The 15,782-nt window shown below is 46.9% G+C and overlaps 1 protein-coding gene across 1 annotated transcript in view; it reads left to right on the forward strand.

The window, feature by feature from the left end:
* Window positions 1-40: 40 nt before the first annotated feature.
* Window positions 41-15,782, forward strand: part of dhx29 (DEAH (Asp-Glu-Ala-His) box polypeptide 29) — a 16,460-nt gene continuing 718 nt past the window's right edge. Inside the window, exons 1-28 of the mRNA XM_080477538.1 lie at window positions 41-348; window positions 1,009-1,082; window positions 1,166-1,279; window positions 1,357-1,486; window positions 2,432-2,583; window positions 2,656-2,799; window positions 3,781-3,907; window positions 4,157-4,315; window positions 4,923-5,094; window positions 5,229-5,349; window positions 5,419-5,817; window positions 5,889-6,155; window positions 7,476-7,619; window positions 7,709-7,885; window positions 7,962-8,102; window positions 9,207-9,351; window positions 9,428-9,548; window positions 9,728-9,812; window positions 10,405-10,493; window positions 10,590-10,718; window positions 10,794-10,869; window positions 11,303-11,527; window positions 11,598-11,734; window positions 12,164-12,254; window positions 12,492-12,791; window positions 13,176-13,307; window positions 13,819-13,915; window positions 14,912-15,782. The exon at window positions 14,912-15,782 is cut by the window's right edge and continues 718 nt beyond it. Of these exons, the coding sequence (XP_080333664.1) occupies window positions 168-348; window positions 1,009-1,082; window positions 1,166-1,279; window positions 1,357-1,486; window positions 2,432-2,583; window positions 2,656-2,799; window positions 3,781-3,907; window positions 4,157-4,315; window positions 4,923-5,094; window positions 5,229-5,349; window positions 5,419-5,817; window positions 5,889-6,155; window positions 7,476-7,619; window positions 7,709-7,885; window positions 7,962-8,102; window positions 9,207-9,351; window positions 9,428-9,548; window positions 9,728-9,812; window positions 10,405-10,493; window positions 10,590-10,718; window positions 10,794-10,869; window positions 11,303-11,527; window positions 11,598-11,734; window positions 12,164-12,254; window positions 12,492-12,791; window positions 13,176-13,307; window positions 13,819-13,915; window positions 14,912-14,967 (4,185 nt within the window). The 5' untranslated portion in view covers window positions 41-167 and the 3' untranslated portion in view covers window positions 14,968-15,782. The remainder of the gene's footprint in view (window positions 349-1,008; window positions 1,083-1,165; window positions 1,280-1,356; window positions 1,487-2,431; window positions 2,584-2,655; window positions 2,800-3,780; window positions 3,908-4,156; window positions 4,316-4,922; window positions 5,095-5,228; window positions 5,350-5,418; window positions 5,818-5,888; window positions 6,156-7,475; window positions 7,620-7,708; window positions 7,886-7,961; window positions 8,103-9,206; window positions 9,352-9,427; window positions 9,549-9,727; window positions 9,813-10,404; window positions 10,494-10,589; window positions 10,719-10,793; window positions 10,870-11,302; window positions 11,528-11,597; window positions 11,735-12,163; window positions 12,255-12,491; window positions 12,792-13,175; window positions 13,308-13,818; window positions 13,916-14,911) is intronic.

Raw genomic sequence — 15,782 nt, forward strand, 5'->3', positions numbered from 1 at the left:
CCCACAATACACCACGAGGCTGTGTTCCGGGTAATACTTCCGGTACGGAAGCCGTGCGATTCAAAATAAGGTGATTTTTCGCTTCCACTCATCAAGCGTCCCCCTGATGATTTTTCCTTACACAGCCACGCAAAGGATATATAATTAAATAGCGTTCAGTCGGACTAATGGGGGGAAAGAAGAAGAAATCGGCAGCCCACGCGGCTCCTCCGGGGGCTCCAGCGGCAGCAGCAGCACAGGCTGGCCGGACGGGAGCCGCTGCTGCGGGCAGCGGCGTGGCTGAGGAGCCGAAGAAACAACCGGGGAGCAACAAGGCTGCTAAACCAGCCAAAGACGGCAAATCTAAAGGTGACAGCACCTTAAATCCACGCAGTATTGTCTAATTTCAACGACACTGAGAGATGAAGGCGCCATGTGATGGTGATCTCCGGTGGAAAGCCTTTATAAAACATTATTCACTGAGGCAAAGTGAAGGGCTGCAAATATCTCACTCCTATAGTGTCAAACCAGGATTGATTTAATAATAATGTGATGTCTGTCATCTCAAAACAAGTATAAAGTTATTAAACAAACAGAGGTTTGATCACTCAATATGTTTCTCATTATATATTTCACAGCCACGTCAATCAAAGAGTACAACGAAGATATTACTTACATTTTCCAATATGTTATTATGCACGTGTGACCATGTCTGATATACCGATGTTTTCTGACTCAGAGCCTAATACATGGAGATATTTACTTTCTTTTTTTATAGTTTTTTTAGAATTTGAATTTTTTTCAATTTATATTTCCTTTTCATACATTTTCAAGAATTAATAACTAATAAAAAATTATTAAAGTACTTTTTATTCGGATTATCTTACTGTCTTAATAAAAATCTACATTTTTAGTCAAAATCTACTCCTATAGAAGTTGATCATTCTTCTATTGCAGCTTTGAACGGTGCTCACCTGTAATCTGTCTCAGAAATGATCCAATGATGTAAACGATGTGTCTTCACCGCAGCTCCAAAGACTTACAGCCTGGCCAACGCTGCTCAGGTCGACACCGGCGGCGTCTCGGACAAATCTATTCTTAAAGTAAGAATCAAGCAGTTGGACGGATGATTTTCCTCCTGATAATCATGAAACGCTGAAAGTAATGTAACTTGTTCATTACACAGGTTGGAATCCAAGCTGACCTGGAGAAGAAGATCATCAAGCTGATCAATGACTTCAGGCAGGAGAACGGGGACAAAGGTCCCATATCAGGGAGGCTGACCAACAAGAAGCTGCTGGTAAGAACAAGACCAGCTCCTGTTTCTGCTCTCCTGGACTCTCTACCGTTTAACATCCTATCTTAACGCGCCTGCAGGATTTGTACACCGCTCTGGAGAAGTTCCAATTCAAACGCGAGCACATCGAGGAGGCGATGAAGAGCAGCGTTCTGTATGGAGGAGATCTGCACTCGGCTCTGGACTGGCTCTGCCTCAACCTGCAGGACGGTAAGAAGAACCGGAGACTCTGCTGGAACCCGAACCGCGCTGTGGCTCTGGGGGTGGGAATGCAGGAAGATTGGACTGCAACCCAAATTATACAAGAATCCCGGTGTCCTCATCCTGGGATTCTATTTCCTCACAATGTAAGATAGTGAGAGCAGTGATTGATTTGGTACAAGCAGAGAGATGAATCGCACTGAAATGGAAAGAGACGATAGAACTGAGATTAAGCAAAGGGAGATTAAGCAAAGGGAGATTAAGCAAAGGGAGATTAAGCAACCTTTATCATCTGAGGAGACGTTTTCATTGAGGAGATGAGACCCATTTTGAAAATCGCTGTGGAAAACAACATAAATCCTAAGGAAAAGATCTTTTACATATTGTGGAAACTTCATGGAGACAGCTGGATTCAGCAGGGATGGCAGTTTTACCACTGGAGGGAATTTCATATCTACTGAGAGGGAAGAAGGGAGAGTTTGTTATCTAGAGAACATTTAGGAACTCTGGAGGGATGAAGAGGATGATGAAGAGGATGAAGAGGATGACTGAGGATATTGAGGTTGAAGAGGATGATGAGGATGACTGAGGACGATGAGGATGATGTGGTTGAGGAGGATGATGAGGACGATGATGATGATGAGGATGATGAGGATGACTGAGGATGAGGAGGATGACTGAGGATGATGATGATGATGAGGATGAGGAGGATGACTGAGGATGATGAGGATGAAGAGGATGACTGAGGATGAAGAGGATGATGAGGACAATGAAATCTGATCGGGGAAATTTCTCAAATTGAAGCCTTAAATTCAACAATGTTGAGGATGTTGATATTCATGTGTTGTTTCTGTTGTTCATATTTAACAGAAATAAATAAAAACACTAAATCATCATACATTTCCTTTTTAGGGAAAACTGTGAATTTCTGTGTCCGTGCTCTTATTTCCCCAGACGAGCTGCCGGAGGGGTTCAGCCAGCAGATGCAGGAGGAGAGTCAGAAGACTCGGCCCAGATTCCAGCCTCCTCCTCTTCCTCTTCCTCCTCCTCCTCCTCAGCAGGAACCTGCAGCAGCCGCCAGTCACGCTCCCAGAGACACCGCCAAGGTCTGTGCTGATTGGACAGACGTGTGCGCTCCTCTGTCAGTCGGCTGACTTCTTTTGTGTGACGTTCACTAGGTGGCGCCGAAGGACGAGGCTGCCAGCATGAAGGACTGGATCCTGAGGTACGCAGAGCAGAGCAGCGAGGAAGAGGAGGAGGAGGAGGAGGAGGACAAGGGGAGGAAGAACCACAATCCTGAACTGGATGAGAAGTTTGATCCGGTGAGTGGCCAGAGGCCAGATTTAGAAACTTTTCCTTTTGTTTATTATTCAAAAACATACACAAGATATAGATACAGTACATAAAACAATTAAAAATAGTATTTCTACTAATGTCAATTTATTTGTCTATATTTATATAGATTAGATTGATTTATTGTACATTATATGTGTGTGTGTGTGTGTGTGTGTGTGTGTGTGTGTGTGTGTGTGTGTGTGTGTGTGTGTGTGTGTGTGTGTGTGTGTGTGTGTGTGTGTGTGTGTGTGTGTGTGTGTGTGAAGACCCACAATGGAGTTCCACTCATGTTTATCTAATTCAGTCTGAAAATTGGTCAGAAGAAGTAAAACTTAGTTCATCCTATCACTTCACCAAAACTCAATATTAGAATTTCATCATTATCCTGACTTATTAATACTAATTAATACAATAATATATTTGTACTTGCTTGTCTCATCTTTTCATTTATTCGCAGATTATTTTCCGTCTGTGTGTTTTTACTTTGACACGTTCATCGACTGACTTGTTATCAAGTCAAATGATGCTTTTGGGAACGACTTGTCGTAAAATGTTAAACATTGGAATTCCAACCTATATACTATATACACGTCTTGTGAATAAATATAATACATATGTCTAGTTTAACTTGTCTGAAATAAAGGAGAAAGAAGTCAAACTTAAAACTAACATTAGTAACAGTAAAACTAGTGACAATCTTCCATCTATTTGTTATTTTCTTAGTATTTCTATTAGTAGAATGAACTCTGCTGTGGTTGGTTCTTTGTTTCAGCTCCTCCCACTTAGTGCACTTTGATTGATGCAGTGATTTAAAAAGAGAGAGAGAGAAAAAGTACTTTACATGACCAAAGTACTAGTGAGCGTGTAAACACACGTCTGAGGCCAGCGGCTGCCGGCAGGAAGGTCATCAGGAGGGTGGGATGATGTGGTTTTTCTGAGAAAGGTGTGTTTTGTGTCCTTCCCTGCAGAACGAGCGCTACCTGACCCTCGCCGCTCAGCTGTACGACACCAAAGACATGGCCGCCGCCGCCAAGACCAAGAGCGACAAGGCTGGTCAGAGGATGGCTCAGGACCGGATCCGCATCATACAGCAAGGTGTGTGTGTGTGTGTGTGTGTGTGTGTGTGTGTGTGTGTGTGTGTGTGTGTGTGTGTGTGTGTGTGTGTGTGTGTGTGTGTGTGTGTGTGTGTGTGTGTGTGTGTGTGTGTGTGTGTGTGTGTGTGTGTGTGTGTGTGTGTGTGTGTGTGTTTATTACAAACATCCTAATAAAGAGGTTTCAGCTTGTAAAGTTGGGAGTCCCGTTAATTAAGAACTACTGTAATAGTTTTGTTTTTAATGTTTGTAGAAATGAAGCAGCTAGAGTCTCACCCCGTCTTCAATCCTGCCATCAAGCTGGCCGACGTCCCTCAGAAGGAGAAGAAGGTCCTTCCTGCCAGCGAGGACAAAGACGAGCTGGACTTCAAGTTGTTCCAACAAGCTGAGAAGAAGCCTCCTGCAGAGAAAGGTACCGGGTTCTTCAGGAGCCCTCTGCCCTCCTTATCGTGTAATAACAGCAAACATGAGCGTGAGTGTCCTGGCCAAGACGGTACGAAAGGTTTCAGACAAAACACAGAAGAAAAATATCAATACATTAAAAAAAAAAACAAGTACATTTGCAAATAATTACCCTAAATTTAAATAAAGTTTATTATCAAGATATTAATGTGGAGAGAACAGAGCTGACATGTTCCTCAGAGAAACTGAGTTTGAGGCTTTTCATTGCACATTTAAGGGGTAAAGAGGTATTATATATATATATATATATATATATATATATATTTATATATATATATATATATATATATATATATATATATATTGCCCATGTCAGCTCCTAACCTTTGTTTTAAAACTGTTTCTTGTCTATAGTCTGTATTTTATTTCTAGTTTTAGTGATATATTTTGTTTATATTTTCTTCTTTTGTATTCTGGGTGATGTATATCTACATTGTAGGAAGGCGACCAAGACAACATTTCAGTTCCACTGCGTGTCTCGTTTGTCCAGCAGAATTGACAATAAAAGCTGACTTTGACTTAACTTGACCAGTTATTCCTTCTTTTTGTTTTTTCAGTTGGAGTTGTGAAGAATGAACCGAAAGACGTCCGTGACTTCGACTACACGGCTCGCAGCTGGACGGGAAAGTCTCCCAAACAGTTCCTCATCGACTGGGTCCGGAAAAACCTCCCCAAGAGTCCGGCGCCGGCGTTTCACAAGGTGCCTGCAGGCCGATACTGGAAGTGCAGGTCTGTCTCTCCGTCTGTCCTCATTTCCTCTCACAGTCCAGGAACATGTGCTGGAAGTGAAGGGACGACTTTAAACTGCCTTGAGTCTCTCTCTGGAGGGACGGAATAATAAACCACGTCTTTGCATGTGTCAGGGTGCGTGTTCAACGGACGGAGGACATTCTGGAGGTTTGTCCCAACATCCTGACCGAGGACGGCATGCAGGCTCAGCACCTGGGAGCCACACTGGCTCTCTACAACCTGGTGAAAGGACAGGTGAGAGCGAGCTTATAGGTGGAGAATTCCCAGTATGAAAGCTGATCCTCTTCCTGCTGCTCCACGCAGTCGGTGCACCAGCTCCTCCCTCCCACCTACCGCCAGGTGTGGCTGGAGTGGCGAGACAGCGAGCAGCAGCAGCAGGAGGAGAGCCGCACCGCCGCCAACAAACCCCGAGACCAGTTCATCTCGCGGCTCCTGACCAGACTCAAGCAGCAGCAGAACCAGAGCCAGGGGCCGAGCTGTGGCTCCACGGGGGGGAGGGGGCGGAGCCTCCACCACGACCACGAGGAGGAGCCCGAGGAGTCCTGGGAGAACCTGGCCGGTCTCGATATGGCAGAGCGAGGAGAGGAGGAGGAGGACCGGGGTGAGAGAAGAGGAGGGAGGAAGGACGGAGCGGGAGCGCTCCAGGCCGCCAGAGAGCTTCTGGTCAAACTGAGGAAGTCGCCACTCGCCAATAAACTGAAGGTACAAAGACGTAAACGTTTCCCCACAGCGGTGGGATTTAGAGAAATCTAACAAGTGTCCTTTCCTTGAAGGCGGAGCGAGAGCAGCTGCCGGTCTTCCAGCACCGGCACCGGGTCCTGGAGGCTCTGCAGCGCCACACAGTGGTGGTGGTGGCCGGTGAGACGGGCAGCGGCAAGAGCACGCAGATCCCCCAGTTCCTCCTGGAGGAGCTGCTGAGCGGCGGGACGGCAGCACGCAACTGCAACATCGTGGTGACGCAGCCGCGCCGGATCTCCGCCATGAGCCTGGCCTGCAGGGTCAGCCAGGAGCTGGGCTGCCAGGACGGCCCGGGGTCAAAGGTGATCGTCCGGGAATCCTTGCAGTGCAGCGCCTCGTGCAGCGCGTCGTGCAGCACGTCGTGCAGCACGTCTCGTGCAGCAGCGCCTCGTGCAGCAGCGCCTCGTGCAGCAGCGCCTCGTGCAGCAGCGCCTCGTGCAGTGCCTGTACCACAGGGTTCTGTTTTGGGTCCAGTATTATTGGTATTCTTATTCAGGAATTCAGCCAAACATAAGGCCCATGGGCCAAAGCCATCCAGCTTGGATTTCAAACACTGATTTTACTGTGAGATGTCCAAAAACCTTTTCCTACACCTGTTGCATTATGGGTATTTTTTTTTTCAAACTCCCCCTGACAGCGTGGCTTTGAGGCTAATGCTAGTGTGTTAGCTTTACTGCAGCACCGATATCTCAGCTCAGTGTGTCGCTGCTCTTCAGAAATGTTGTCAGTTTGATGGTGTTTTGGCGGATCGGTGCCTCTTGTGGCCGGTTTTGGTCCACGGGCCTTAAGTTTGACAGCCCTGATTCTTTTTATAAAACTAAAATCTGTTTTCAAGCCTTTATGTTTAATTTCGTTCCTAAAACAGTGCCTGTGTGAGATTTGCTGCTTGAGGTGAAGAAGCTCTGCTCTGAGTTCACGCTAACCCTAACCCTGACCCTGACCCTGACCCTAACCCTGACCCTAACCCTGACCCTGACCCTGACCCTGACCCTGACCCTGACCCTGACCCTGACCCTGACCCTGACCCTGACCCTGACCCTGACCCTAATGCTAACCCTGACCCTGACCCTAACCCTGACCCTGACCCTAACCCTGACCCTAATGCTAACCCTGACCCTGACCCTAACCCTGACCCTGACCCTGACCCTAACCCTGACCCTAACCCTGACCCTGACCCTAACCCTGACCCTGACCCTGACCCTGACCCTGACCCTGACCCTAACCCTAACCCTGACCCTGACCCTGACCCTGACCCTAACCCTGACCCTGACCCTGACCCTGACCCTGACCCTAACCCTGACCCTGACCCTAATGCTAACCCTGACCCTGACCCTAACCCTGACCCTGACCCTGACCCTAATGCTAACCCTGACCCTGACCCTAACCCTGACCCTAATGCTAACCCTGACCCTGACCCTAACCCTGACCCTAACCCTGACCCTGACCCTGACCCTAACCCTGACCCTGACCCTGACCCTAACCCTAACCCTGACCCTGACCCTGACCCTGACCCTAACCCTGACCCTGACCCTGACCCTAACCCTGACCCTGACCCTAACCCTGACCCTAATGCTAACCCTGACCCTGACCCTGACCCTGACCCTGCTTCATGTGGCCCGCAGACGTCGCTGTGTGGATACCAGATCCGGATGGAGAACCAGTCTGGAGAGTGGACCCGCCTGCTGTACTGTACCACCGGAGTGCTGCTCAGGAAGCTGCAGCACGACCGCCACCTCAGCTCTCTAACACACATCATCGTAGACGAGGTGCGTGACGACGCAGAACCCTTGGTAGCGTTTTGGGGGCTAGTGTTGACGTGACGACGGCGCTCAGAGCCACATTTCTCACCCTTCAGGTCCACGAGCGCAGCGTCCAGTCCGACTTCCTGCTCACCATCCTGAAGGACGTGGTGATGAGGAGGTCCGACCTGCAGCTCGTCCTGATGAGCGCCACCGTCGACTGCCACAAGTTCTCCAACTACTTCAACCGCTGCCCCGTCATCAGCATCCCGGGCAGGACTTTCCCGGTGGAGGTACGGGGGGGGGGCTACTTTGACGGAACGCCAGAGAAAAGCTGCATCACACAGCAGGAGAATCGTTTCTTTCCAGGTCTTTCATTTGGAGGACATCGTGGAGGAGACGGGATACATCCTGGAAAAAGACTCGGAGTACAGCCAGAAGATTCTGGAGGAGGAGGAGGAAGTCAACGTCTCCGTCACACAGAAAGGAGGAAAGACTCTGCAGCACCAGGTGACGTCGGGTATTTCTCTCGCTCCAGAAGGTTTCCTATTTATTGGCTTTATGTTGAGATTGGAGTCATTTTCTGTATTAATTCTTTAGTTTTTGTCTAAAGTTTAGCAGTGACATTTTTTTTGTGTGTTTGGTATGTGGCGTACCACAGGGTTCTGTTCTGGCTCCAATATTATTGTCCATCTAATTAAGGTGTATTTTATTTTGCACCAGAAGATTTCATTAAATGGCTTTATGATGAGATTGGAGTCACTTTTGAAAGTAATTTCTTGGTTTTGTTAAAATATCTATATTTCCATCCCATATTCTCTCGCCGCAGCTCGGGTCCATTTTTATCTTGGACCAGAAAATAGTACCACAATAAAATTGTATTTGTGGCCCCTGAACTAAAATGAGACACTCCATGATTTAAGTTTTTCTAGAAATACCAAGAAAAACCTGATTGCCACAGGAAAGATCAGCATTAATACTTACAGATGTGATTTAAGACTATCAGAGACAGGACTTTACTATGATGGTTTTAGATTTGGAGTAACTCGTCTGTAAACAATGATGAAGGTCTATAAGAGTCTGAAATGTGGGTTTAATCCAGATGTTGCAGCATCAGAAGGCCTTTAGTCCTCTGACCCTCAGGGTGTCACTGGGAAATCCTCAAATCAAAGGAATAATTACTTTATTACCTCTAAAATGGTCGTGTTTCCAGGTTAGTGGTTATTATTCCATTACTGGGTGTGTCTAGCACCTTGGATATTAGCTAGCAACAGTTCCCTCACAAAATCTGTCTTTCACTTTGTATTTATTGAACTCGACATTTAGAAGAAATGTAATGACTTCCAGACAAAGCCTGGGAAAGAAAAAGGTGACGTAGAGCAACAACCGCTCATCTGGCCTCTCCTCTGGTGTCCCTCAGGGCTCTGTCCTAGGCCCCATCCTTTTACTCTCCTTCTCCACACGTATATCATTTTTAATTTCACTGCTATGCGGGTGACAAACAGTTGTACCTTTCCCGACTTAGGGATATAAAGCTGTGTATCATCATCGTATTTGTGAATGAGATCAAGCTCTGATGCAGGACTTCATTCTGAAAATGTGTCTTGTTCACAGGACTTCATTCTGAGGGACTCGTCCTCTGGCTGGGACCTGGGTCCGGACCTGGACCACTTCAGCAGCCGCACTCGGCACGTCCTGCAGTACATGAACCCCAACAAGATCAACATGGAGCTGCTGGTGGACCTGGTGGCCTACCTGGGTACTGCAGCAGTCAGGACGTGGTGGAGCCAGTCTTGTCCTCGCGGCTGCTGATGTTTTCTCCGTGTCTTCGGCAGACAAAGCGCCACAGTTTGTGGACGTGGACGGCGCCATCCTGGTCTTCCTGCCCGGTCTGGCTCACATCCAGCAGCTGTTCGACCTGCTATCTTCGGACAAGAGGTTCAGGGACAAGAACAGGTGACGCACTTCTTCTGCTCCATGTTTCTGAATATAAGACCTGCCCACTTTTTCAAACCTGCTTCCAGGGAATAAAAGCCTGTCTTATATTCCAACCAAAATGGGGCATTATGGACTCATTGACATATTTGTACTTACTCTTTTCCTGTGTTTTATGCTGAAATCTTCCTGATGTTCAGGTTCAGGGTCATTGCTCTGCACTCCACTCTCTCCTCTAAGGACCAGGCCGCCGCCTTCACAGTGCCCCCTGCTGGTGTTAGAAAGGTAAACATTCAATTCTGTAAATTGATTCCATAAGTCGATTATCTTTTTGTACATTTCCATATTTGTCATATGAATTTCTAATCTGATTCTCTAGTCAGTTTATGCTTTGGACATTGGAACTATCAGACTATCAGAGTTCTGAGCAGAATATTAAAAAACAAGAAATGGGCCTTTGATCATTTTTAGAATTCAAAATTGAAATTGAAATTCCAGGTATTATTCTTTATCAGGGTCGAGAAGAGATAAACAAAGATTTACAAACTGGTGTCGAACAAAAAGGGCCAGTTTTTTCACTGTGTGCCACAGACCAGGGGAGATCTGGTGCTTTCAAACCTTCGTTCTGGCTTTTGCCGCCTCAAACGCCAAACATGCTCTTACTTTGAAAACACCAACTGCTGGTGCACAATATGAAAAAAGACGATTTGTTTGTCTTCTAATTTTTTATTTTGAGAAAATCAGCTGGTTCTCTTTTTTCCTCAAATAAAGAAAAAGACATTACATTTACATTTTATAAATAAAATCATTTTGTAAAAATCCTTTTCTGAATGGAATATCCAATGACAAACCTCCACTAAGCTGCTCTCATTTTCAGATCGTTCTGTCCACTAACATCGCTGAGACCGGTGTGACCATTCCCGATGTTGTGTTTGTCATCGACACCGGAAAGACCAAAGAAAATAAGTACGTGCTAATAAGCAATCAGGTTAATCAGACTTTATTCAAATAGAGGAATTAATTCACTGGCCTGACGTTGAGGGATTGTTCTGTCCTCCCGAGGTACCATGAGAGCAGCCAGATGAGCTCGCTGGTGGAAACGTTTGTCTCCAAGGCCAGCGCCCTCCAGAGGCAGGGGAGAGCAGGACGAGTCCGGAACGGCTTCTGCTTCAGACTCTACCCCAAATACAGGTGTGAGGGCGAAAGCAAGGCCGTCAGCACACACGGAGAGCGTTTTGGTTGTTTTAACGACGTGTTCTTGTTCAGGTTCGATGCCTTCATGGATTACTCCGTGCCGGAGATTCTTCGAGTCCCACTGGAGGAGCTGTGTCTACATATTATGGTAGAAAACAAACACATCCCCGATCAGCCACTCGGACATGAACACACTTTTAAAGCAAACACAGTTAAAGAGGAAAATATTTTCAGTGTTTGAGGAGATTAAAGGCTGCAGCCGAGGGAGCGAGATGATTCTGATGAGGCGGATGCTGATGGAGGATTTGAGCCTGAAAAATTGCAAATTTAGGCTTTAAAATGAAACTATAAGGTTAATTAAGTCAAGACTTCGTCTACTGGTAAATCGAACAAAAAGAGAAATTTTTTTAACTTGCCTCAGCAGGTTTAGTCTTGCAATGCAAATATATACCACTAGATGGTGCTTTGAGTCACACAGAGGCAGCAGGAGGAAACGGTAACACAGCAACGTATGGCTCTTTTGGCTACTCTATGTTGAATTGTCTACGTTTCTTCTTCTCCATCAACCTCCTCTTTGGTAGAAATGCCAGTACGGCTCCCCGGAGGACTTCCTGAGTCGGGCGCTGGACGCCCCTCAGCCTCAGTCCGTCAGTAACGCCGTCAGCCTGCTGCGGCGGATCGGCGCCTGTCAACTCGACGACCACGTCCTCACTCCTCTGGGTCACCACCTGGGAAGTCTGCCGGTCAACGTCAAGATTGGCAAGATGCTGATCTACGGAGCCATCCTCGGCTGTCTGGAGCCCATCGTACGTCCCAACGACTCTTCCGATCCTAGAATCTGTGTCGGGGTCATAAGAGGTTGTTTCTTTGTCGCAGGCAACCATCGCGGCAGCAATCACAGAGAAGTCTCCGTTCTCCACACCCATGAACAGGAAGGAGGAAGCTCACCTGGCCAAAGCTGCTCTGGCATTAGCCAACTCTGATCACCTCACCATATACAACGCTTACCTCGGGTACGATCCAGAATGAAAACTGGAGGATTTCTGGAAGTCTTGATGTGATTTTGTTGCAGTAACGGATAATAATTGCTTCAATGTGACCATGAAGGAACTAGTTTTATATATGAGGAATTAAAATGGGGAAACCAGAGCCAGACTGGGAGGTGGAGGCGGTTGGGGTCAGGGGGTAGAAGGAGAGAAAAGCCCAGAAAGCAACAAGCAAACTGACATGAATGCACTCGCTGCAGACACAATGGGGGCTCAGACCACAAACAGCCAGAGGTGGTCCTCCAGCGGGCTAAACCTACAGCAACTTCACTAGAAAAGGGTCCAGAGTGGCCTGAAACAGCCCTAACTGTAAACTTTATTAAATAGAAAAGTGTTCAGCCGAACCTTCAAAGCAGAGACTGTCAGCCTCCTGAACTGTCGATTTCTTCTTTGTAGGTGGAAGAACTCTCAGACCGAAGGACAGAGAACAGAAATGTCGTACTGTCGGAAGCACTTCCTGAATCGAACGGCTCTCATGACCATAGAGGTACCATGTCATCTTGTCACTCCAGTGTTACTGCATCTTTCCCAATAGATCTTGTTAATGTAGCATCCATCCGGGGCGGAAGGGGGGGGGGGGTTATATAAGTTGTGGTTCTTAAGGTATCGTGAAAAAATGTGGATCACAATTATAATAACATGAATTATAGTACTGCGCAGCTATAATTACCGTTTAGTGAACTCCTACCTGTTTCTGGTGTCTGATTCTGTGTGCTCGTCTCAGGATGTGAAGAATGAGCTGATGAAGATGATGGAGCAGGTAGGTTTCTGGTCCTCTCGCTCCTCTTCCTCCCGGATGAAGCAGCAGGTGGCGCCGCTGTCCAAGCCACAGATGTCGGTGCTGAACGCCGTGCTGACGGCAGGGCTCTACGACAGCGTGGCCCGGGTCCTGTGCACACCCTCGGTGGACGTGCTGGATCGTGTGGCGTGCACGGTGGAGACGCCTCAGGGACGAGCGCAGGTCCACCCGTCCTCGGTGAACCGCACGCTGCAGACACACGGCTGGCTGCTGTACCAGGAGAAGGTACGCACAAAGCTGTGTGTGTGTGTGTGTGTGTGTGTGTGTGTGTGTGTGTGTGTGTGTGTGTGTGTGTGTGTGTGTGTGTGTGTGTGTGTGTGTGTGTGTGTGCGTGCGTGCGTGCGTGCGTGCGTGCGTGCGTGCGTGCGTGCGTGCGTGCGTGCGTGCGTGCGTGCGTGCGTGCGTGCGTGCGTGCGTGCGTGCGTGCGTGCGTGCGTGCGTGCGTGCGTGCGTGCGTGCGTGCGTGCGTGTGTGTGTGAGACCTTTCCTCATCAGGAATGTACAAAAAGTAGCAGCAACATTGAAAATGTAACCATGAAGTACTAGTAATAGTTAGAGTATCACTAAATGACCAATAGTGGTGAAAAAGCAGTGAATGTTTGCGTGCAGGTGAAATACACTAAAATCTACCTGCGAGACACGACTCTGATCTCCTCCTTCCCGATGCTGCTGTTCGGAGGCGACATCGACATTCAGCACCGAGAGAGACTCATCACTCTGGATGGATGGATCCACTTCCAGGTCAGAGGTCACCACATGAAGCACCAAGCTGCTGGACATGTATACAATACTTAGATAAATACATATATGCATGGTCTAAACTGGGGTAATTGGAGTCTTGTGTTCCTGGACCCGATGGGACCGTACAGCTGGTGTCGTTGGGTTTAGTTCTGATGTATCAGTGGAGGTGTTAATAAAAGACTTTGCAGCTTCTGTTTCTAAACAAAGTCATCAAATGTGAAGTAGAAAGTCATTTTAACTCCAGTCGAACTGTATTTAACTGTACACGTTTATTACAGATTAAACCAAAAATAACCATGAAATTAGTTATTAATTAAACTAGAAACTATTTCGGTACTCTCTTAAAGACAAAAGGAAGTGGGCCCAATCCTGCTCCCTGTGGAACGCCCTAAGTTATGTATGATTATTAGAACAATCTCTAATCCCAGCTGCTCCAATATGAACCATATTTCTTTTTGCACGTCAATAAATCACCTCATTCCTTTAAAGAAACTCGTTTTGACCTTTATAGGCTCCCGTACGGATCGGAGTGATCTTCAAACATCTGAGGAACCTGATGGACTCGTTGCTGGAGAAGAAGCTGGAGAACCCGAAGATGAATCTGGAAGGTGATGTGACCACAGGAGACAGTTTGACCTGTGAAACAGCAGCCAATCATGGAGGTCGGCTGCTCACATCGTTTAAATGTACCTGGAACATTTTGGATTTAATATTGTAGTGACGGCCAAATGAAGCCTCGTGAACCTCTGTCTTTATTTTCTAACACTATTGGTTTTAAGATCGAGGCTGAAGGACTGGCAATGAAGTGTGCTTTCAAACACTTGTTAAACAGACAGCGCCACCTAGTGGCTTCAGAACATAAAGACAGTGGTTCATTAAATTCACCTGCTGCTCCAAACTGCACCGAAGTTCAAACAGCAACAGCTCCGTCATTGTGCACAAGAGAGAGAGAATATGGACTTCTTCTAACTGCAGCAGTGAAAAGGAAGCAAAGTAGCAGTTATAGTGAAAAATAGCAGTAATTATAGAAGTATTAATAAAGTAGCAGTGATAGTTTAGAAAGTATCAACAAAGTAGCACTCGTGTAAAAAGTATTCAGGTCCACTTTGGTGGAGAAATGAAGTGACGTAACATGACAATGAAAAGAAAGGTGACGAGTCAGAATGGAGAGATTCAGTACTCAAAAAGTAATCCAATACAGTAGTGGAGGAGGTTGGGACTCTATTCTACAATAAAACCAGGCCTAGAAGCTGGCTGACCTAACGAACAGTGGATGAATGTAAAGTAAATACAATGGTAGCAGCAACCCGATAACCTGGTGTTTATAACAAAGGAATATCTGCGCACACCCGTCACACAACACAAAGATGCAGGAGCGGCTCTTTTCTAAGGAGGGTTGGTGCAGTTCAGAAGACACAACACTAACCACAGGTGGAGGCGATGAAGTTGATCACACCTGAGAGCAGCTAGAGGAGGAGGGAGAAGACCCCACCCCCCCCCCCCCCCCCCCGACCCCCCCCCCCCCCCCCCCATGGAACATCATGGTTGAGAAGAATCTATAAAGTTAAAACTTTAAATTGTGTTTTTCTCTTTCTCCGCTGCAGGTGAGGCGACCATCCAGGTGATTCTGGATCTGATCCGATCAGAGCACACAGCATAACATCTCACACTCACACACACACACACACACACACACACACACACACACACACACACACACACACACACACAGCTGATGGTTACTCTCAGAACTCGGCTGTATCATAAGAGACGCATTAAAACATGAATCATTAACGGTGTCGGTTTCCACATGTGCTGAAAATAAATCACTGTGCATGTGAAGAGGTGAACTGTGGACATTTCCCAGCATGCAATGCAGCACAAACACCTTCTGAAGACTGTCATCAACTTGCCAGAGACGAATACAAACCAGGGGCCTCATCTATAAAACATTGACTAGGATTCCAACTAAAAATGTGTGTGCACCCCAAACATCTGAATCGTACACACATCTGCACGCACTTTCCCTTTATAGATCACAGTCTACCTGGAAGGTGGCGCAGATTATACCCCGTCCTCAACACACTAACTTTCTAGCATAAATGGTCAATGCAAAGTACCTCAGGAATATTTCTGCATCTCACTCAGCTGATCGGGGCATTTTACGCTGAATCCTGGCAGAAAAGACCAGGAAAAGGAATTTTATGGAGCGAAAGTCATGGAGGAGGTGGAGGTCAGGAAAATGATCTTATCTGGCATCAAAGAGATCCGTCACTGCGGAGGTGGAGAAGAAGAGTCTGATCTGAAGGTGGAGGCCAGCACCCCAGCACACCTCTGGACAGCTAAACAGGCCCATGGTTGTGATGGCCACCGTGTGGCAGAGTGTCCAAGAAGGAAGGAGACATTTTGGTGGAAACCACAGCAGACCAATAAAGTTCAGTTTTATGGCTTTATTAAATGTAGAAATGAAATCTT

This window comes from Lipophrys pholis (genome assembly GCF_963383615.2).
Source record: "Lipophrys pholis genome assembly, chromosome: 12".
Lineage (NCBI taxonomy): Eukaryota > Metazoa > Chordata > Actinopteri > Blenniiformes > Blenniidae > Lipophrys > Lipophrys pholis.